Source organism: Pipra filicauda, unplaced genomic scaffold (genome assembly GCF_003945595.2).
Source record: "Pipra filicauda isolate LSUMZ 115617 unplaced genomic scaffold, ASM394559v2 scaffold185_size1782982_pilon, whole genome shotgun sequence".
Classification (NCBI taxonomy): Eukaryota; Metazoa; Chordata; class Aves; order Passeriformes; family Pipridae; genus Pipra; species Pipra filicauda.
This window is the reverse complement of record NW_024104293.1, coordinates 1,261,949-1,286,118: the sequence shown is the minus strand read 5'-3', so window position 1 is coordinate 1,286,118 and position 24,170 is coordinate 1,261,949. Positions and strand designations below refer to the sequence as shown.

The 24,170-nt window shown below is 46.8% G+C and overlaps 1 protein-coding gene across 1 annotated transcript in view; it reads right to left on the bottom strand.

Moving 5' to 3' along the window:
- HMCN1 (hemicentin 1) overlaps nucleotides 1-21,600 on the bottom strand; it is a 161,660-nt gene extending 140,060 nt beyond the window's left edge. The window contains exon 1 of the mRNA XM_027723459.2: nucleotides 21,060-21,600. Coding sequence (XP_027579260.2) covers nucleotides 21,060-21,327 — 268 coding nt within the window. The 5' untranslated portion in view covers nucleotides 21,328-21,600. The remainder of the gene's footprint in view (nucleotides 1-21,059) is intronic.
- Between the last annotated feature and the right edge of the window lie 2,570 nt (nucleotides 21,601-24,170).

The window sequence follows — 24,170 nt, the reverse complement described above, 5'->3', positions numbered from 1 at the left end:
TGGTCCTCCAGAGGGGACTGTGGAAAGGTGAAAGACCTGAAAAAGCCCCAGCAAGGCTTCAAGGCTTTGTGAGGCAGCAGCTCAACTCTCTTGTCTGCCAAGCACAGCATAAATGTCAGTTCTGTCAGACTGACCTGGGATCCAAGACTTGGTGTTGCACACACACATAAACTAATAGCAGAAGAAAGGAAATGTTTAAAGGAATGGCTGCACATTCTTGGAACAAAGACTGGACTTCCTAAACTGAAATCACCAAACTCAACGTAGCCACTGTGGTGTCTGAGCTTGTACCTGCAGAATTAAACAACTGTGACAACATAAAACGGAGTAATAGGATTTTGATACTTCCTTTCCAGGGCACATCTGGTCAAAACCACCTCCTCTGTAAATAAGGAGAAAAGCCTGTGGTGAGCTGGCCATTCCTAAAGGCTCTGCTGCTCTTCCATGGCTTTGTGCCACACCTCAGATGGCCCCATGTTTATGTACAAGCTGAGTTGGGAAAACCACACATTCCCCAGGCCACACAATGGCCCATCATGACACTGAGGGTGATTGCACATTTGGCACTCCCTGTTCTGCCCACAGAACACATCTGCTTGGCACAGCTGGGGGCTCCAGGACATCTAGCAAAGGAATATGGAAGCCATTTGCCTACCTCTCATCAGCTCAGAACACTGCATTTGTTTGTTCCAGAAGGAAAAAAATAAAGCTTAATTGATACTTGGTAGCTGAAGGAATTTTGGCAGAGATGCTGAGTCCTGTGGAGCACTCTCAGCCACAGAATTCCTTCTCCTAATTCACAGCAAGGACGTTTCCCTAATGCAAAACCATACCCAGGATTAAAAAATAAATAAACAAATAAATAAAACAAGAGATCCCCCACAAAAATCTGCACACCTTTGGATACTTCCAAAGAAATATATTCTTCAGAATTACAACACTGCAAATGAAAAAGAAGAAGAAAGGAAGAACCAAATCCCAAAACCCAAGCACAGAACAGCAGCAAACCACTGATATTTTAATAGCACTAATAATTTATATTCAGTTATTTCTTCATTACATAGTCTACAGCTCACTAAGAAGCAGTTTTCCCCACTTTGTAAACCTGAGTGACCATTATATTTCACGTTCTTTTTTTATTTGTGGACTGGCAATTTTAGCACTGGGCTACAGCAATTCTGACAGTTTTGGGGATCAAGAGACTAACATGGGTTTCATATATACATACACAGACATATATATTCATATATACACATACACACCCCTGCCTGCCCATTTATATATATATATATATGTGAAAAATAATTTTCACCACAAGTAAAGAGATGTTTAAGGATTGGGAATAATCAGCTGGGACAGCTAAAATGCTGAAAGCAAGATCGCTGCCAAAAGAAACTGGTGTACAATTATTCCTTAAGAGTGCTGAGCACTGAGCTGTGTCTGATTTAATGCTCCTCTCAGAGAAAGAAGAGGATCGTATCCAATTCTTTGTAAAGCTCTGCCTCTAATTCTTCTGCAGACCTTTAGGAGCAGCTCCCTCCAGGGATTTAGGAAATCAGAGTGTTGCCAGGGTTCCTCCTCCCCAGCTGTCTGTCCCGGGGGCACGGGAGCACAAACCCCTCATTTCCCAACAGCCAATTGGGTCCTGCTGGCCAGGACTTCCCCCACTGCAGATCCCACTGGAAGTGCTTCCCAGGACTCATCACACAGGGCCATCAAACAGGTACAACTAAATAAAACACTTTTAATTGCCATCTCACTGGGCAGTGACTATTTTTGTTCCTCACACAGCTGACAAATATACACAGCATTAGAGGGTTGTTTTTACCATTATGTTTTAATGCAAATAAAATGACTGCAAACTTCTATCACAGACTACTAAAACCAAGCAGCTGACTCTGAAAATATAAGCTAGAAAAGTATTAACAAACACTGTCTAGAAAAAAAAGACCAAATGCAAAGCCTTGTGCTTCATTCTAACACAAGTGTTGGTAACAATGTGCCTTAGTAAGTGCCCCGTTTGTATCATTATTTCCCACTGTTATAACAGTTATGCGCCCGTGCCTTTTTTTTTTTTAAGGTAACACAACATACTAAAAAAAAAACAAAAAAAAAAGAAAAAAAGTATGATGTATGTTTAATTTCTTGGAAAAGAAAAGCTCACTGGACCCACAGTGGATAAAATCTAATATTCTCATCTTTTGTCTACTGCAACAAGAACAAAGTTTGGCTTATGGGCCTCAAGTGTGGTTGTCTTACAGTTATTAACCATGTGCAGTGACAAATCATACAAACTGGGGCAGATTGGCCCAGCTCACTGTTAACTCCACCTTCTGAGAGCTACAGGCACAAACCACGGGGTGTGCAGAGAGACCTCCTCTACCCAGAGATGGGTCAAACAAATCCAGATTTGCCACAGATTCTTTCTGAAATGGGGGGTGCACGGAACAGCCTCAGAGCTTCTCAAGCCCCCCGCAGGAGTGGTGCATGGAACCAGACACAAAACCTGCTCCCTCTGGCCGCAAATGAGAAAAAGAAAGTTTGAATTAAGCAGAACTACTGGTTGATTATTGTTCTGAGGAAATAATCCACCTGAACATCCCCTCTAGAAGGTTTTGTCTATTCCTGGTGCACAACTAAGAGGCAAAGAGACCAGAATACTTTAAGTTTTAACCATGTGGAGTCAAGTTATTGGTTGTCATGGCTACTAAATGTCCCAAAAAGATTGACCCAAAGCAAGGCCTTTTCCTCTTTCCAGGGACAAGCAAACGAGCCGAATCCTGAGATCCTCCCTCCCGTTGTCCTTTGAGCAGCCCCAGAGGTCTGTCCCATGGGGGCCTCTGGCCAGCCCCCCGTGGGGGGTTGCCCAAACCACACACACGCAGGGCTGGCAACTCGGCCCACAGTCCCTGGGAGAGGCCAGAGGGCTGAGGGAGCCACGGAGGGGATGGAAAGCTCCTACAGCCAGGTGGTCCCTGACACCCAAGCCTAGGGCCTGAGCTCCTTCCCAGCACACTGAATCCATGCAGAGCTGCTGTCCGTGCTCCTGCAGCTCTCTGTGTGCAGAGGGTTTGCTTTGGGCCTGGCTGCCCAGCGCTGCCACCAGTGCAGACGTTTTCCAGCAACAAAAGGCACCAGCAGACACAGGGGAAAAAAGAGCTTTGAGGAATGTGCTTGCCTGAGCTTACAGTAGAGGACAAGCAGCTGCTGAGGGCTGGGCTCCCTCACTGTACAGCCTGGGAGCTGTTCCACGGAGCAGCTGAGAAGGCCATCAGCTCCCATCAGCTCCCATCAGCTCCCGCTCTGTTTGTGTTTATCTCCCCTTGTTAACAACAAGAAAACTCAGCTCACAGTGCTCTTCCAATTCCTTCTCCAGACTGAGCTCCAGTTCAGGCCAGGGCTATTTCTGTCTCATCTCTGGGCCTGTGTATTTTGGCAGTGCTCCTCCTGCACTTGTAACAGTGCTGGAGAAGGGACTTGCCCTGCAGAACTGGGCAGCAATGAAAGCAACCACACATTTCACGGCGCTGCTTTGGGATGGATTACCTCAACACACTGAGGTCAAATCAAATAAGATTGAAAACTCCATTTTTAATTCACCATTTATACTTAATATTGCATCGCAAAATGAACTTATTTACTGTGACATCCAGCACAGATTGATTTCGAGCTGCTGCTGGCCGGGAATATCTGAGCTCCACCGTCGGGAGCCTCCTGGCACTGCAGGGGACCACAACCTCATCCCTAAAGCTCCTTCTCCTGCCTCGTGGAACTCTGGGTCCTGCCGTGCCCCCAAATGTACCTCACCATAAGAGGGGTCCAGAGGCTGACTGGCAAAAAAAAAGAAGAAAATCACAGCTTCTTTTATTTTTCCAGAATACATGAGTCCAATTACAAGGGCTAATTAAAAACTTCTGCTGCCTGGAAGATTATAGTCCCAGATTACTTCCTTCAAAGAGACTTGGAAGATCCTTGGAGAGGGCTACCTTACTGAAGCCAAGTCAGCTTTTTGATCATGAGACATCAGCAAAACTGAAAAAGCAACTGGCTCTTTTTTGCTGGAACTGCAGCCACATTGCTTTCCTGAAGGATATGGAATTACTAATGCACTCAGCACCCACAGCTACACAAAAACAGACTCTGGAAGCAAAGGAAGTCACCGAGAGCAACTTGAGCATCCTGAGAGCAGGACAATCCAATCCTGCTCAGTGTGGGATGAGGGGAAAGACATTCTGTAGCACACTGTGAGATCCCAAGGCAGGAAGGGTGCTCCTTCCTGGTTATTAATAACCCAGGAGCCCGTGTTTGCTGAGGGAGCCGTTCTCCTAACGAGCTTCATGCAGACCACAGCACTAATCCAGCAGTGCTGAACGCTGCCAAGAGACCATGGGAACAAGGACTTCCCAGAGGATGCTCCCATATTAATCCTACGCTGTTCTTTAGCAGGCTCATGTTGTGGTTATGTCTTCACACGGTAAAAGGGGTTTTTTTTCAATCATCACAGAATCACAGGTTTGGGTTGGAAGGGACTGTTAAAGCCCATCCAATCCCACCCCCTGCCATGGGCAGGGACACCTTCCACTAGCCCAGGATGCTCCAAGCCCCGTCCAACCTGGCCTCACAGCGGATAAGAGAAACACAAAAAAGTAAAGATTGAGCTAAAACGCCTCCAGATGCCAGACACAACCCTTGAAAAGTTATTGACTTAAATTTTGCTCAGAAAATTATCAACCAACCACATAATTAGTCAATTAGCCCTAAACAAAGGAAAAAGTGAGACACTAACCACAGACCTACCTACACTTACATAATTCAAACACTACTAAATAGATTCTCCCCAGTTTTCATGCCAAGTCACTGGTCTCTGAATAGAACTCAAAGAAGGAAAGAAAAAAGGTTTCTTTTAGAAAATTCTAGGAGAATAAAACCAACATCCTAGGAGATGACCCCATATGTGTGTGTGTGTGCACAGATGTACATACATGTGCATAACATCATCATTTCAAAAGGCTTTAGGATTTATCCAGCTGCCATCCTGTGAGAATGGAGATTTCCAAACATAACAAAAATCAAGTAGTCTGAGGCCTGCTGCTGGGAGAAAAAAGTGTCACATTCAGTACAGAACTCAGATATTCTGCATGAGGTTACTCTGTATCTAAAATACTCTTTTTTTCCTTTTTACTGCTAAAAATGCATCTGCTTTCTTTCCAAGTCAATGACAGAGGTTTTATTGATTTCAGTTAGAACTGGGCCCAGCTCCCCTCCAAGTATTCTACTATAAAACAAATTGCTAAAGGATTACCAGTGTAAAACCATTAGAAACCCAAACCTTTCAGGCATTACAACTGTAAATTCAAATCTCCATGCATCATTCCGACTAAGACTCCACTTCACAGAACTAATCCGTGTGCAGCTGACAGAACATGGAATGTCACAGCAGATAACTCTGTCTGTATACACCAATTATTCACTCTGACAATATCCAGTTGGGAATATTATCCCCAGGGCTCTAACAAGGGTCCGGTGATGCCTCAAATACCACTGTGAATAAAGAGGCATCGATTAGTTGAAGTTAAAGCATCTATTTAAAGATGTTCAAAGAAGGGCAGTTACTGGTGTACCAAATTAAGGTGAACTTTCTGGTCCTTTCAAAGATCTATTGTTAATTTTGACAGTGAAGACTCTAAATAGTTCATTTTCTATTTCTACCTAACAGACACATTTCTAACTCCTGGTGAGGCTCTGTTTGAGAGGTGGGACCAGATGATTTCTAGAGGCCCTTTCCAAGCTGAGCTGTTGCAGGACTCTACTGTACAGGATGGTGCTGGGAAAAAGCTGCAGAAAATAAGACTGCAAAAGAGCTTCTCTGACAGAGCCAACCCGGGCAGAGGAGGATGCTGAAACATTTCTACTTTTAAAAATATGTGGTTTGGCTTTAAATGCCAATCTAAAAGGAAAGATATAGCAAGTTTGTCATGGCCAGATAAGCCTCTCAAAAGCTTCATTAGAGCACTGTTTACTTTGGTAACTGGCGAGTCAGCTGGAAGCAGCTCTCTCCCATCCCTTCCCTTGTGCCTGTATCATTTGTAATTGTGTCATTTTCTAAAAGGCACCAAGAAAAACATTTTTAAGCGGCAGAAATCATTCAAGTAAGGGATAAACTTCTTCCTGGACTCTGGGGACCCCAGGCCAAGAAACCAGACCGCTCACCACAGCCCGGGTGAGGGAGGGAGTCGCGCCAGGCTGAGGAGAGGCTGCGGAGCTGCCAGAATAGCTCGGGGGTGACAACAGTCTGATGTGTCTCCTTCCTTCCCAGGGGCCAAACCAGTGGGAATGCCTCACCTCTGGTCCTTCCCAGCTCAGCTCCCCTCACGGAGGGAGGCTGCTGGGAGCCCTTCACAACCACACTGGGAGCCACAAGATGTTCCTGCCTCCCCTCTGCAGCACCGCGCTCACTCCATCTTCTGATCTGGCAGGAGAATGGAAAACCAGACCTTGTCCCCACAGTAGTCACACAGTCAGCTTCTGAGGATGAGTGTCTGTTAAAGGAATCCTGCTGCACAGAAGTCTCTGACTGTGCTGCTCAAGGGTGGCTGCAGGACAGACGTGTTCACTCATCACTGGACAGAGCATCCGCACGTTCCCTCCCTCGTGTAAGCTCTGTGGCACATAAACAACCCCCAGGCCAGGTCTCAGCATCATTTCTGCCCACAGTCATGTGTTGTACAACACTGAGACCTCAGACAGATTGCAAAACACCCAGAATCATGGAACCATTTTGGTTGGAAAAGACCTCCGAGCTCATTGAGTCCAACCACTCCCCCAGCAGTGTGAAGCCCACCACTAGACCATGTCCCCAAGTGCCACATCCACACGTGTGTTAAATCTCTCCAGGGATGGTGACACGTCCCTGGACAGCCTGTTCCAGTGCTTGACAACCCTTTGAGTGAACAAATTTTCCTAATACCCAATCTAAACCTCCTCTGGCACAACCTGAGGCTGTTTCCTCCTGTCCTATATAACAATAGAGTTTTAAATATCAACTGAGAAACAAGTAGAAGAGACCCACACTGGCAGACAGTCGTCACTCGTGTGAAAAGCACCCCTTTCAGGTGGCTTTGGCAGCTGTGAAACAGCAGCTCTGGGGTGCCACCACCAGCAGCTCAGCCAAGCACACAGAGCGTGTCACTGTCTCGCTGTGACCTGGCTCCCTGCAGGATCAGCATCCTAAAAGCTCATCAGGGACTTTCTTCATCCTCCTTGAGACTCCACCTAAACCCTCCAGGGTATGACAAGTTTCTGAAGGAGATGATACTGCCTGACTAAGCTGAAGGACTTGCCCAGAGAAGCTGTGGCTGCCCAGCCCTGGAAGTCGGACCAGGTTGGACGGGGCTTGGAGCAACCTGGGCTAGTGGAAGGTGTCCCTGCCCATGGCAGGGGGTGGTAGGTGATCTTTAAAGTCCTTCCAACCCAAACCATTGTGGAATTCTATGAGTCTATGATTCCATGACGTTGCTGGAAGGATTTAATAGATGTCATGGATTAAAGGTGAATAGAGTGTCCGTGCTTTGGGCTCCTCAGCAAAAACCAAGCAGGTCTCAGCTGTAGCTGTGCCCTTTCCCACCCGTGAGCCGGCAGGGCAGGAGCCTTTGCTGGCCAGCAGCAGTCCTACGGTGCAATGCCTTCAGTCCCTGTGGGTTTGGCTCAGGACAAAGGCAGAGTTAAGCCTCCAGGAGTGTTTCACAAGAAGCTGATCTGAAGCCCAGCTCACAAACCCACACAGACAGCTGTGTGTTACAGGCCTGGCCTGGCCCTCGGCCCGCAGCCGTGCCCAGATGCCATCGGTGAGTCCCACGGGTGCCATCTGCTCCCTCTGCACCGGCAGCAACCTTGCAGACACCCTGCCTTTGGCCAGCTCCTCTCCACAAGCAGTGACTGCGGGCAGCTCATCACAGCAACACCCAGGAGAGCTTAGCTGGGAGCTGCTGCTGCACCAGCTTTGCCCCCACCCAGTGCCTGCACACCCCCAGCCCAGCGGGGCAGGGCTCCCTGCTGGCACTGCCCGGCACACGGCACATCCCACACGTGTGCCTATGGCAAAGCTGTTTCATGGCTCTGGGAGAAGGAAAAGGAAAAAAAACCCATGAGAATATTTCCACTCGATGCAGGTTTGAGTGTCCAGTAGTTTTTAGGAAGCTGTGGAAGAGAGGGAAACATTAAATATTATCTGTGGGTTATAAAATTCCACTGAGTTTTAGTAGTGTAAAAATGCAAGTGTGTTCCAAACTAATTCAAAAAGCAGATGTGAGGAGGGAGGGAGGAGGCAAAGAGGATGAGAACATTAACTTTTTTACCTTAAACAAAACAGTCTTTTCCTTTCACATGAGGATAACTTAAATCAGTTACAGGAATACATTATGCAAGACCTTGTTTTCTGTTTGCTCATCTTGTAAAATTTGTTTGAAATAATACCACTATTTAGGTTTAGATAGAAATTAATTTAGACCAACTGATTTGTGTGAACCCTGTATTTCCCAATTTCACCCTCTGTCTGGTCTAGTCCAACCAGACTGGAAAGTGCTCAGCTGACTACTGGAAAAACATGGAACTCTCACATGGAAATAAAATAATCAATGCTAAATAATTACCAAAGCTACTCTTCAACAGTTTAAAAAGGGAAGAATTTACCATGATGATTGTTTTCACTAAACTGTTCATCCTGTTTATACAACACAAAGCACAAAGATTTCTTCTCCAGAGAATTTGGATCTGTGACCATAAAGCCATCAAGCTCCAAAAATCAATGCTACCACCTGACTTGTACTGTTTGTGCAGGTCAATCGAAAGCATATTTTCTTCCAGACACAATGCAGACCCTGAGAAAACTCACACTGAACACACAGGTGCTTTCAAACACACTCTGACAGCTCCCACTGGGATATTTGCAGTGGCAGCCACTCCCCTCACGAGTCAACTCGACTGAAAAGGGAATGGGAATTCCTGAGCTGCTGTGGCCAAGGGTAGGAACTGAGGGTGCCACCAGTGAACACCGTGGAATCCTGGAATGCTTTGGCTTGGAAGGGACCTGAAAGCTCACCCAGTTCCACGCCCTGCCACGGGCAGGGACACCTCCCACCAGCCCAGGTTGCTCCAAGCCCCGTCCAACCTGGCCTTGGACACTTCCAGGGATCCAGGGACAGCCACAGCTTCTCTGGGCAACCTGGGCCAGGGCCTCCCCACCCTCCCAGCCAATTCCTTCCCAATATCCCATCTAACCCTGCCTGTGGCAGTGTGACACTCCATCCCCTTGTCCCCAGTCCCTCTCCAGCTCTCCTGGAGCCCCTTTAGCCTCTGGAAGGGGCTCTCAGGTCTGCCCAGAGCCTTCTCCTCTCCAGGCTGAACACCCCCAGCTCTCAGCCTGTCTGCACCCCTGCCCTCCCAGCCTGGATCCTGTCTGTGTCCCAGTGTGTGCTCAGTGCTGCTCTGGGCCACCCTCCAGTGCCAATCCCATGCCTGATGTCCCTCACAGGCAGCAAGACTTAGGAGTCCAAGCAGACAGTCACTCAACACTGAGCCTTCCACTGCCCATTTCACCCCCACCCATGCACAGCAAAAATACCCTGTTCCTAAAGACAGCCACAAACCAGCATGAAATTCCTGCAGACATTAGGAGTCAGGGTAAACTTGAACACTAATGCCATGAAACAAAGGCTGGGAGGGCATCACTAACTCTTTGAACACCATCTGTTTATACCAAGCACCCACTGGAACGGCCATGGTGAAGACTGTCATTCCATGGAATTCAGGAGACATTCAGGTACAGACATGAACAGTGATCCAGCTTTCTTGCAGCTCGTGTTCAGGTGTCTGCAGTGCTACATAGCATGCCAATGGTTAAGACAGGAGCACTCAGGCCTAAGTCACTAGTTCTGCCACAGATTCTCTTTGCTGCCAGAGGCAAATCTTCAGGCCTCTCTCAGGAAAACACTCAAGCATATGTGAAAATGGTATCAAAATCAACAGAATATACATAAAAACATTCTGAAGTGTTTTGCTGAAGTACTTTGTGCCTGAGGTCTCCAAACTGTAAAGGAGGTGGTGTTTCCCATCTCCCATCCCTTCTTTATCCCTAGAGCAAGAGTTGGATATCCTGGGCAGCATTATTTATCATCACAGGAGTGTAGAGATACTGTACCAGCAGGTACAAGTCCAAAGGTAAAGACAGCAATGCAAACATTATGGATTAATTTCTGGCATGATTGTGAGGCCCAAGCCACCAATGTCCCAGCTAAGCTACATAAACACAGACAAAACTGTCCAAACTTCCAACCCAAAAACCAAACCCAGTGGAACTAATGGAATAACCTAGATGAGATCCCAGATGTCTCTAACACATGGTAAATTAAAATACTCTGTAAGAGAGTACATTTCTACAAAGGAACCAGGAACAATTTAATTCGTCTCGTTCTCCGAAGTCACATCTCCCATTTACCAAGTCCTTCCAAACAAGTTATGTTGCTGATTAGCAGGAATGCCCTAAGGCATAATTATTTCTCTTTTTCTGATCTTTGGAGTTAAAAACTGCTTTGAAATCTCAGTGAGGCACACAGTTCTTACTGAAGGATAACGCTGGGGAGCACCCTGTAATTTAAACCAGCCCACTCCTAATGGACAAAATTGGGTCGAGAAGGAAAAGCAGGATGGATCCAGAGCCCAGCCTGAGCACAGGGAGACTTCAAACAGGGCTGGAAAAATGAAAACCAGCTGAGCTAATAAAAACCAGACCCTGCTTAAACAATCTTTCATCAAGTAAACTTCACCTATGTTGTTACTCTTGGAATTTGGGAAAATAGGAGGAGCCAGCAAGGTCTGAAGACAAGATGAGAAAGGGTATTTGGGAAAGATGTAATATTTAGCAAATTAAGAAGGCAGACAACCAAAGCCAGACTCTGAGCTCAGTCATACTGGTGTAAATCCAAACTAACATCACTGACTGTAATGGAATTACTCTGGATTTACTCCATGTTAACCAAGATCAAAACCTGTTCAATGAGACAGAATATCAAAGTGGGGGAAAAGGCTTTTACATCCACACAATGGGACATTTCATTGCAAGTAACCAAGAAACTGTTTAACGTTACGTAGCTACAACACAAAAGGTGAGATGGGCTTGAGTCATTCCGTAAATATCCACAGCCAAAATTCTCCACAGTTTGAAAGGGTTTATGTACTACAAATCTACCTCTGAACAGGATTTATGCAAATTAAAGAGTCAATTCCAAACATGCTTCACGTATGCAGGGCTTCTCTTGTTCTGTGAAGAGCATGGTTTGAGATGAACCAAGACTCATCCCCACGAAGCAGGGGTGGAACAGCATCTCTCCAGTTGTTCCCTCCTGTCCTTTCCACAAAGGAATTCAGCCTCTCTTACCATTTGCTAAGCAAAAGCTCCATCTCCATAACTCCCATACACCTCTAACACCAGGAGTACTTCTGTGCCTTCCCTCTGAAACAAATCCCAGCCAGGGGCAGGTATCACTAGAGGTGGCTGTGCCAAAGCACCAGGACATTGAAACATTTGGTGGATATGGTAGAATTGCCACGTTCTTTAAAATGCCATTTGGCCAACACACATTCTTTTCATCTCCCCATACCATGGCTCACTTCAGGTGACAGAATGACATTCAGGTCAGCTCTCGAGGGTGGGGAAAGAGCCGACTGTCGACAGCAGTGACATGATCCCCACTTTTCACACCCTAAGCATGGGCCACAGCAAGAATATTTAGAACAAAGCTTGACACACAAAGCAGCACATTTTTCCCCCACCGTCAGCATTCACAGAGCCTGTCCAGATTCCCACACAGATCCCATGTAACTCAGGCCTTCCAGTTCATTAGCTCCGGGGACACCCACTCCCCTCCCGCTGCAGCTCTGCCAGCTGAGCCCACTGCCAGCCTGGCTCTCCAGGGCCAGCCCAAGCTGTCACCTCCTCCACTCGGCAGCCCAGGGCTTTGTACACCCCCTAACCAAGAGTTTCAGCAGCCTCTGCTGATCTGGACCATTTGGGAATGAACCTGGAATTGCGACGGCCCCTCGTGGCTGGGGATCAAAGGCCACAGCCACAGAGAAGAGGGGAGCAGCTTGCAGTGCAGAGAAGTAATATTTTGTCCACTACAGCTACAACTTTAAGAAAATGTATGTCAACAAATTCAGCAGGATTTCAGAGAACAAAATATCCGGGTCAGCTGATCCAATTCTGAAATTGGAAATGGAAATTTTGAGGGAGGGATGGGCTGAATGCAGAGACAAAGAAGATAAAAAGATGTGGGAGTCCAACAGACTAGGAAAGAAAGGAAAAGAAGGAATAAACATTTCAGGGACCAAAAAAAGCGATTTGTGGTTTTGTGGTTAACACAAGAGAACTGTGACTCAGGGTAAGTCACATGAATTCCCTGTGCTTTGATTCAGCTTATGTAAAATTTAAAAAGGGAAAGACATGACCAAAACAAAACAAACAAAAAAACCCAAGACACCAAAGAAAAGTGAAGTCACAATCTTAGGACGACTATAGTAAACAGAAATATAAATTAATATGGGGACATAAAAGAAACCACAGCATTCCTAGATGTTCTAAGGCAGAGCACTTCATTTTTGCTGCACAACTTCCCTCCTCTTCTTCTGTTCCTCAATAAATTCCAAGTGCAAAAGCATAGTAGTCCAGTGAACTAACTAAGACCTCACTAACTAAACAAAAAGCTCCATCCTTCGGAAAACAGACTCGGACATACCATTGTAGAGCTTAAGAGAACTCAGGAAATGTTTCAGTGATATTCAGCATCCCCAGAGGCACTTCACTTCAGCTCATGAAAATACACTGGTGTCCAAGGCATGAAAATTCCAATGGCTTCCTGCTGTCCCCCGGGCCCCCAGGCCAGGAATCTCATTGAAACAGGCTGGCAGGGCTCCAGCAGCAACCTACAGCCACAGCCCAGAGCTGCTATCCCAGCAAACAGCCCAGACCTTCAGCAGTGCCTACAGCAGCACAACACATTCCCATTTCGGGCTGCAAACCCACCCCCACTCACCCCACTCCAGCAGGGTTTCTCCAGGCTGAGAACTGGGGTCCCGTTTTGCTTTGGTTCCATCTCATTGGAGAGCAAGCTCTGCTGGTTGTACTTCATCCTAGGAAGTTGATATTGGGAATTTGGCTCTGTGAAATCGGCCTTTAAAGCTGTATCGTCTTTACTCACTGTACCTACATCACACACTAACTGCTGTATTCCCAAGAGCACACAGTAAGGAAGCTGCTGTTCCAGAGAGAATGGATGAGACTGCTCATAGGACCACCACTGAGAATAAATTCAACATTTCCAGGTCTCCCTGGTTGCATGAGATGTTTGCAGCGGGCTGGCTCGCTGTTTGGGAACCTGTCATTTGCAGATATGCATGTATTTGACCAGTCATGCTCTGCGGGCCCCAAGCTGTGGCTAGGAATGCTTTGGGAAAAGGGCTCCGACTTGAGCAGAGCTGGAAAAGTGCACAGAGTGAAGAGGAGTACCAAGGATGCCAAAGGAAATGAAGATGAAAGAGCACAGGGGGGATACAGAACAATAAGTTCACATATCTGCACAAACACACACAACCTGTTTACATCTGCAATCCGCAGCAGCAACGTGCATCCCAGTCCCTGAGGGGGGCTTGTCCCACGGGATCATGAGCCTGGGAGCTGCCAGTGCTGCTCCTGTAGCTGAGACAGAATGCTCAGCACTCAGTACCCTCTGGCAGGATGCAAACCTGCCTGTGAAACAAACCTCGGGGACCATTATTTGGACAGCCAGGCCCAGCCCAGGAAAATGCTGGAAAGCCTCTTAATTCACTTCAGACCTACATTCAGGGCTCTGACTGAACTCAGCTTTGCTCCCCCTGCAGCCAGGGAAAGCAAATGAGATCTCCCAGGAGTATCTGGACTTTCCCAGGTGATTAATTGCTTGTTAAGGTGCCGGTTTTGTTTTTGATTTACAGAAGAGCATTTGGGTCACCAGTCTCTCAGCTGAGGGTCTTCAGTTGAGTGCCTGAAGTGAAATGGGATTAATCCTGTCCTCAGTGCCATGGCTCCATGTGTTTGACATAACCTGATGCCATTCAAGTGCTTCAGGAACACAAAGTCATCGTGCTTCTCCTCTGGCAAAACCAGGGAAAAGCTCAGCTCACACCCACAGTCACCAAAGAATAGGTGGCACGTGTTCTTCAAAAGGCAGCAAGGGAAGTTTAACCATAGACCACAAGGGGATGTGCCTGACCTAAACCACCCTGATGCCACTTAAAAATGTAACACTGCAAACCATCCCTTTGCAAAATCTCGAACCCAGAGCTCACCCAACAACTGCACAGCATGAATTCACTGCAGGCATCACCGAAGGATCCCATAAATCAGACGGGAGAGCAACACACCTCAAACAGGAAATCCTAAACACTGGCAACGGTTATAAAAAACACATTGTGTCCAACAATGTGACTGAGGGGTAAAGCACATTCTCCCTGGCTGGAGGAAAGGAAGCAGCCAGCCCAGAGCACTTTTCATTAAATCCATATTATTTCTTCTCACAAAATTGTTGATTTTCAAGGCATGGTGAGCCAGTCAAGTAACACCATCACTCTCTTTCAACAGAGAGACTGTTCTGCCATTTGCAAACTGAAAAACATGTGTTCTCAATATTTCCTCTGAGGCAGGAGTCTCCTTCAAAACCAAAGGCCACAGCACATGCCAAAAATCAAACCATTGATTGGAAAATATGTACCAACTGCATCTGAGGGCTTTCTCTGCCTAAAGGGTTCCTCCTGTCATGCCTTAGGCCACATTCAAAATCCATTACCTAAATTAAATATCTGCTCCTTTTCCATACTCCTTAATCCAGCTTATCCAGATCCTCAACTGACTGAACTGAATCCACTCTGGTATAAATTCCAAGCACGCTCCAACACACACATAAAGCAGAAATGGGCAAATACTCTCTGAGCAGCCTCCTTGCCAACTCCCCTCCCTCTGTTTCTCTGACAACTCACCTTACAAGGAACACTATTGCCTCAGTTAAAGTGAGATAAAGGTGTGTACAATATGCATGCCTGTTTACTCACTTCATCACCACGATCCTCAGAAAATAACTGTTTTCCAGATGAAAAAGGGACAGAATCTATCAGTCTCAGGGAGGGACAGCTTACTCATGGCTTAAAAGCACCTGAGGATCTGCATTAAATATCTGCTCTTTACCCATCACTAGGAATTTGATTTGTGTGCATTTAAACCGACCCAGGAGATGCAAACAGCAGCAGAAACTGCTCTTTTCTTTCCATGCCACAGAGCTCCCATCAAGCCCTGTAACCTGCTGTGAAACAACCCCTGCCATGAACAGGATTAACGGGGTCTCTGTGTGTGACTGTGTGAAACACAGGCTGCTGGAACTCCTGGGAAATAAATTCAGAGGGAGGGGAGGAAGAAGGGAAGGTGAACAGGGGAAGTTTCTTTGTTTAAAAAGTGGTTAAGGAACTGGGAAAAGATCTTTCTGTGGATGTTTCTTTTTGTCTTTAGCCATAATGTCGCTTTTCGCTCCAAAGATTCCAAGATTCCAAGATTTTTTTGGACACTATTTTGTTCTTATCCTGTTTCCCTTTTTTAAGTACACTGAGACAGCACTTGGGTTCCTGCTGACAGGAGGGCTCCCGTGCTAAATGACATGAGCAGTAATTATGGGGACAGAATAACACTGGAATACATCACTAATGAGCTGCAGAGCTTTCCATGGAATTATCACCACTTGGAGCTCAGGAGAGCAAAGCAAAATAGAACAAGTAGCTTCTAAGTCCTGTAGGCAACAATTTGAAATGTAACATGATAAATAACTTGTAATTCAAGAGAATTATGTATTTGATGCATTATCACTTTTTTCCTAAGGAAAAGAACCTCCACTGTATCTTCAAATAAAAACAGGGATAAAATCCTTTCCTTTGCCAAAAAGATTCAGGAATCGGGGGGGGGGGGGGGGGGGGAATTTCCCACTGTGCACACCCTCAAGGCTGGACAGGCAGAGTTAAGACAGTAGAAAAATAAGCTGTAAGTGATGCTCTAGCAGCCTTTTGGATCATGTCACAACATTTTGGCTGGCTCACAGATTTTGGAGCTTCTGGCACTGGCAATACTTACTGTCTCCTGTAATCTGTATAAACAGTTACTTTGAGAGGGACCCCAGATAAATCCTTCCAGAGGAACAAGAAAGCATCCATGCAATCACATGGAATTCATTTTATAGCTGTCACAATGTCTCCATTAAGGGTGACAATAAGGTTTCAAATCCTCATTTCCCACACGGGCAATGCAGTGATCACAAAAGCCTCAGAGATGGAAAACACCTGTAGGTGCATTTAGATTTTGTAAGTTCTAGCACAAAAGGGCAGAATTCACAGTTATTACGTCCAGTTCTGCTTATCATTTGCCTTCAGACACACCAAGACAGCACTGAACAGCTGTAAATTTACATTGTGTCTCCTAAAATGCCAAAGAAAAACTCAGAACTTGGACGTGCACTCATTATTGTTGTCTCTGAGGAAGTCCAAAACAAACCAGCCTCCAAAAAAACCCCAAACCCTTACACAGCCTTGAGTTTTTAGATAACATATTCACAAATGTGAGGCCACCAAAGAACACTACTCTGAAAAACTAGCTGTGGCAGCTTTAACCTGATGTTCTGTGATGCACTGGAAGAACAGGGAGATCAGATTGCTTAAATTAGCATTCTTCTTTTCCCACTTTGGATTTTGGTAATAATATAAAAGCCACTCGACTATCAAAATAAGACGACTATTTGAATTAAGGGGAGAGCATAATTGTCTTTGCCTCTGACCCTACTTTTACCAAACAGAGTTGGGGCAATTCTTCTCTTTCCATCCTGTGCCTGCATAACCACAATACTTTTTCTATCAGCAAGCAGGAAAACCTTTAATTCCATTAATAGCCCAATTTTCATTTCTTATGTTCCTCCTCTGGAAAAGACATTACTTCTTCATTAGAACTCCCCCAAAAAAACTATCAAACCTGCAAATCCCAAAGCTTCCAGACTTTTCACATGCCCTCCTGAACTTGATCCAAGCTGGTGTGGGGCTCAGCAGCCTGCCCGTGTCACGGACACAGCACTGCCAGTCTGTTAATAAAGGAGACTCCAGGTTCTAAAGTTACAAACAATTCCGTGCCTTCACTCCAGGAGAGGACAGAGCTCTACTCTGAAAAAAAAAGAGTATTTCTAGTTCTCCCACACATTTACTGTGTGTTTAGGTTCAGTACTGTTTCCCCCTGTGAACTAAGCAGTATTAACGTTTTCCCATTTCTCACACAGTGCTGTCTGTCTGATTTGTAAGAAGAGTGTCAGCAGATGCTCAGGCAGAGATCTGTAGACATGCAGAGTATGAACAGCAAACATCACCCTCTGCACTAGGAGGTCCAGAGGTTATATATTCATTTTTTCTTGTAATTAATTGCTGGAGTGTGGTCTATAAAATAGCCATTCACACCAAAGGAATGCTTGATTAAATCACACAGAGTGAGTTATGGCTGGGATAATTCCATTAGCTTTACAGAAAAATACTAGGGATGAATTTGTCCTCTCTGGCTTATTTTCCATTCCAAAATTCCTTAATGGCATAAAGAAAAAATAGCAAAGCTGGCCTCAGATGTTAAATAAAGACATTCTGAGTCCAATTCCATTTCCACAGGATACAATGGGAGTCAGTAGATCAGGACCCACAACACGCAATTACAAAAGCATTTGCTGATCTTAAGCTTCAGTTCCAATACAAAATTTTCCTGGGCCAGTTCCTCTTAATTTGGGGCATTTTCCTTCCCCTCCCCCTCCGAGTTTTTCCACTGAACACAAGTCTGGCAAGAGATTTCTTAGTTAACAGCCCTTTTCACTATCTACAAAGCTTCTGTGATCATGTTTAGGCATTGAAAAACCACAATAAAAAAATTCCCTGTAATCTGTTAAAGCAAATGTTTACTCAGAAAGCAGAATCCAAACCAAAAGGGTTTTCCAAAATGGAGATCTTTGCATCCCATCACATGGTCCACAGTATTGGAATGTGAAACCCATGACAATTTTTTTTTCTGTGGGCCGTAATTCTCTGCCAACAACCTCAGGTTTGATGCTAAAAAATACACTTGTATTGCTGTTGTTCCCAAATACCACAGCAACAGGCATAACACTACTTATAAATGTACCACCAGAGACAATGTGTTGGCATATCCCAGCCGTGGAATCATTGAGGCTGGAAAAGACCTTTAAGATCTTTAAGTCAATCGTCAACCCAGCACCACCACCATGTTCAGCACTAAAACTGCACACTGTGCAACGTGGATCAGGAAAACAAGGGAGTTAAAAACCCAATCTACACCAAATTTAAATTGTAACTACCTCTCAAGAGCATATCTGCATCAGGACACCTTTATACCAAGGGCAGCTCCTTGGATCTGGGTTCCAACTGATATTGTACCCCCTGTAGAGTCCCATTTGCCTCACAGACAAAAAAACATCAAGAAAATTTGTCCGTGGTGCAGCTACATATAAGGCTTCTTTTCGTTGAAGAAAAATTGAGTAAATAACCAGACAATTTGAGAAAAAAATAGCTTTGTGCTCATCGAGTCAGTTGAGCAGCCTTCAGAAAGAACACTAGATAAATTAACTGGATGCTGTGAAACACAAGCCAAGCAATATTTTTGATTAGATTTTTGAATAAAGTTACTTCTCTATAGACACAAAAAAAAAAAGATGCTGAGGTGGCCACAGCAGCATCTCTTGCATTTTGTTTTCCATTGCCTGGGCTCGGGCCCCATCAGGTGTGAGGGACAACTGCCCGGCACCAGGACAAAATGAAGTTGGAAGTTGTAGGTTCTCCCCTCCCCAGCAGCGTTCTGGCCTCAGGAGTTATCCCTCACAGTAAAAAGCCAGGCCCCTCGAGGGGAGCTGGGCTTCCCCGCAGAGAGGTGTAACTGGATCCCCACGGCTCTTTGCTCTGGGGGCACCCTCTGCAGCTCTGAGGCTCTGACACTCCACCGAGTGAAACCTAACATTTGCCAGGGAAAGGGCTCTCCTGTGGGAAGAGAAGGAAGGGGGGAGGAGGCAAGGAAGCAAGGAGTCAGTGAGTGGGAAAATGTGACTCAGGCAGAGGAAGGTGGCAGGAGATTTGTTGCTGGTGAGGTTTGGATGGAGCAAGGAGAGGTGGCACAGCAAAGCATGGATAAAGGGCTCCGTCTGCAACACAAGCACAGATCCCAGAGAGACACTGGGAGCGAGAAAGTGAGGAGGATGGGGGGAAAAAGGACAGAAAAGGAGACCATGTGCAGAGGAAAAACTGGGGGGAAAACTGTGGGATGAGAAAGAAATAAAGAGCTGTTGAAATTATTTGAAAGTGGCCTGTGATGAAAGCTGAGTGTTGGGATGCACAAGAACAAAGGACCATCCTCCCAAACCTGCAAACTAAAAGTGCACCACAAGCTCATCTTCTTGCTGTCGTGGTTGCAGTGTTTACACAATCCCTCTGAAAAACAGATCTATCAGCTCTCAGAGTGAATCCCTTTCTGATCACTGAAGATGTATAAAGAGCTATTATAGAGAGAAAATTAAACCAAAACACTCCCAACCCATCCTGTTGATCTTCTACCCCATCCAAGGAGAAAGAGCTCCAAGGAGATCTATCAGCTTGATTTTCCAGAAGGATATAAAAGATTTCCAGGCTCTACACGTGACCAAAATCTTTCCCTTCTTGTTCACTTCTGTGGTATGATGCTTTTAAAGTCCCATATAAGTTTGTTCCATAAAATAACCAAAAGGTACAGAAGATGAAAAGAGAAAGTGATGCAAAGGTGGAAAAGGTAAGGTACAGAGAGAGACCATTTTGGGATAGGATGCTCTGATACCACAATGATGGGCTCTTTATAAGAAACAAAAAGAGAACCTATACAGCCTATAGATAGCAAAGCAGCAAAATCCACAAAGACAAGTTTTGCTTTAAGTTCCCAAGCATATGGTTTAAGGTATTTATGCCAATAGCAAACACATCTTGTAAGCAGAAGTGCCTGTGACTGGGGGAAATAGAAGGGCTGTCTTTTTTCATTTGCTATCATCCCTGCAAAAATGGTACTCTTAGGAATTGACTTCTGGAATATCGTATTCTGAGATATTCCATGGAAACTAGAGCCACAAAGGTAATTTTCAAGGGTTTTTTTTCCCACTTTCTGATTCTCTCTTTTTTTTTTTTTTTTTTTTTAACAGGGAGTTTTTACTGCACAGTACAGCACACATCACCAGCCTGGGGCATCCTGTTCCTATTTCCTCTTCAAGTCAGCAGAAGATATTTGACAAGGGAAGAGGAAGAAAGCCAGAGAAAAGGGGTAGGAAGGGAATAGAAAACAGATGCTGGAAGAAAAGGCACAATGTACAGCAGAAGGGAAAAAAAGGTAAAAGGAGGGAAAAGAATAAGAATCCAAACAAAAAAACCCACACAAGCCAGACCATGTAAAACTTCTGGATCGTTTCACTGCGAGTTACTGAATGTAAACACAGGACCACAAGACAGGAGGAAAAGTGTAACTGCGTTATGTATGTTCCTAAGTGCATTCCCATAGAAGGGCGTTGAAAAACTTAGTAGCATCGTTACTACTACACGTGAAGGTCACTGAAGCCACATCAGCTCGTATCAGAATTATTAAGACAATTATTTGATCCCCTAGGCTGCTCTTTGGTGCACAGAGCGCACTGCGAGCCCACTCCAGTTGCTCCTGAAGGCTCTGTGAAGCTCTGCAGGCAGACAGGGAGGTGGAGGTCACAAAGCGCTACTCGCCCCGGCAAATTCCCGAGCGGAGAGACCCGCACGGCGAGGAGGGTCAGGAGGGGACAGTAATACCCAGGCTCCAGTCCCTGGAAGCGCAGGATAAACAACCTTTTATAAAAGCCAGCCCTGAGCGGCAGCTCCTTGCTGCCCTTCCCGGCTCCTGCCCATCCTGCCCGATCCCCTACCTGGGTCGTGGAAAGGCACCAGCGCGAAGTTGTACAGCGGCCGCTTGGGTCTCTTCAGCGACGTCTCCAGGATCTTGGATGCTCCCTCGATCACTTGCACCAGGTCGTCGTACATGGAGCCGGTCACATCGAACACGAAGGCCAGCGTGGAGGCTCCGTCGGGCACCGCCTCGGGCTCGGGCACGGCGCGGGGGCTCAGGGCGAGCAGCAGCAGCAGCGCCGCGCCCGCACCCGCGCCCCGAGCCCCGCTGCTCACACCGGGAGCCATGGCCCGGGACAGGCACCTGGGACACGGCGGGGACAGCGGAGAGCGGGGATAGCCCGGGGCAGAGCGGGGACAGCCCGGGGACAGCCCGGGGACAGGTCGGGGACAGCCCTGGAGCGCACGGCCCGGCGCCCACGGCCCGCTCCCCTCGGGCGGAGCGCAGGAAGCGCCGCCGCTTTTGTCTGCGCGCGGCTGCGGCCCCGCTCCGCCTTCCCTACCGGGCAGGGCCGGGCAGCACCGCCCCGAGGGACAGGGCTGAGCCCCGGCGGGGCGCGGGGGCTGCTGCTGCCGGCCGGGATGGGGATGGGGACGGGGCTGCCGCCCTGGGAGCCCCGGCTGCGGGCGGAGGTGGTGCCAGACGCGCCCTGGTCCAGCGCCGGTCCCGCCTCCCGTGGCCCGCCGTGGCCCCTGCCCTCACCTCGGGGTTCCGCCCTCACCTCGGGGTCTCTCCTTCATCTCTGGGTCTCTCCTTCATCTCTGGGTCCCTTCCTCACCTCGGGGTCTCTCCCTCACCCGGGTTCCCGCTCTCACCCGGGGTCCCTCTGCCCTCAGGGCCGTTCCCTCCCTCAGCCCCGGGTCTCTCCCTCGCCCGGGGTCCCTCGCTCCCCTCAGGGCCGTTCCCCCTCACCCTTGGCCGCCTCCTTGGCGCCGAGAGCTGCGTTCGGAGCTGCCCCTCTCGGCCCCGGGGCTGTGCCCGCAGCTACCAAAGGTGAGGACGCGGCGCTGGCTCGGCTCGTCCCCAGAAGGCAGGGTGAGGCTGGGGATTGGGAGGGAATCCTTCCCTGGGAGGGTGGGGAGGCCCTGGCACAGGTTGCCCAGAGAAGCTGTGGCTGCCCCTGGATCCCTGGAAGTGTCCCGGGCCAGGTTGGACGGGGCTTGGAGCAACCTGGGCTAGTGGAAGGTGCCCCTGCCCGTGGCAGGGGGTGGAACAAGATGGGTCCCTTCCAACCCAAACCAGTCTGAGATTCCATGTAGTGTTTTATCACTGGAAACACGTGCTATGAGACTGAAATGGTTCCGACACGCGGTGCTGCCCCGGCTCTCCCTTGGCTTCAGTTACAATTCCACAACTACTACTAAGCCCTGCTCAGCACCTGTGGGCGTATTCTGACTTTTAATAGTTTAATGGGGTAGTAAAGACCCCAAAATGTGACTAGGACTATGGCTCCAGGCACTGGCAGTCCCTGTTGAAAGAAAAAGCCTGGACAACAAAGAAAAGGAAGTGGCCTGAGTGGTGTTTTAACCCTGCTCGAGCGATGGAAGAGTTTAAAGGTCCTATATTTCAATCTCTTTAGTTGTTTAAGGATGCAGTGACATCCCAGCAGGCAAAACCCAGTCCTGGGTGGCTGATCCAAGGCCACACAAAAGGGCTCTGGGGAGAGCCAGGAGCCAAAGTCCCGGTTCTCCAGCCCACCTCAGTGCTGCTGTCACAAGCCTGCCTTCCATGGGCTGCATCCTGCACAACAGGACATCGCTGTGAACACCGAGGGGGACGGACATCCAGCCCTTGCACAGCATTCAGTGCAGCTCACAAAAGTGGACCATGAAGCAGGATTTACCTCATTAGTTTCCATCCTTATTTTACTAATCTTCAAGCCGGTGCTAAAACTGCGCATTATTGTGACTGGAAAATAAATCATGTAGAAACACTGCTTATCCTAATCAAGTTATAAGCCTGAAATTGAATTATAAAAAACAGATGTTTACATTCTTTCTCCCCTTCGGCACTGATGTCATGAGAAGGAAGCACATAACCAGAGCTGTGCGAAGCATTCGCAATAAAACCCCAAACCATGGAAAACTTGCCTCATCTGTAACTCCACTAGCAGGAAAGTAGAACCAGGTTTGTCAAAAATACTCACAGATCTTGTAAGGAGAGATGCGTTCATGCCATAAAATAGGAATATGTATTTTGAGCACCCAAGAGACTGGCGGCATTTGGATTTAGGGATTGCCTTCAGTCCTTTAAGGAGATGAATTCCTGTTAGGTTTTGCCTCATAAAGAAAGCCATCACGTGCTTTCTGTCTTAAATTATTCCTCTTTTCAATGTAGACAAGCGAGAGCAAACCTAGTGCCTGTATGAAAAAATAACCCTCTGGGATACCCACTGCTGTGTCTCTAAAATAAAGCCTTTGAACATGGCTTTTAAGGTGCAACATAAAGCAAAACCTTTATTTAGTAACAGTGGAAACTGATATTTATTTTGGTTGCCTCACACTTTCCACTATAAAATAGCCTTGAAGCTTGGAAGCACTGACACTATTATTCACAACAGGCCTTTGAAATTTGCAGGAAGAAAGCCCTGTAGCAAGAGGAACGACTTTTTTTTTCCTTCTTCTCCAATGAAATTATTTTCATAGTTTGCCAAAGAATCATCTATTGAAAAAAAATATCCCTGTGTTCCTTCTGACATGCTCTGCAGTAACATTTTGACATCGTGCCAGGGTGAGAACTTCAACACAAGCACTCCAAGGTCAGGCCCATGGCACAGCATGGCACAGCCCAAATAGTCCATATATATTTATATATATCCCTACATGTTTATCCTTGATAGTTGTAAGTTATTAGATGAGGTGAAGTAAAGAGTTAAGTCACTTAACTCCTTCTCTTTTCATAGCTTGTCTCAAATAAAAAGAATAAATTTGTATACTAGTTCAGAAGACTGGGAAGGAAATAAGGTACTTTTCACCCTTTGGGTTTGTGTCTGAATTTGCCCCATTTTGTAATTCTCAGCTAAAAATTGTTACTATCCCATGGCTGCTGATGAGGAAAGAGCTGCACTATTCATCCTCCTTCATAGTAAACAGGAATCCACTGCAAAACCTGAAGTTTTCATCTCAAGGAG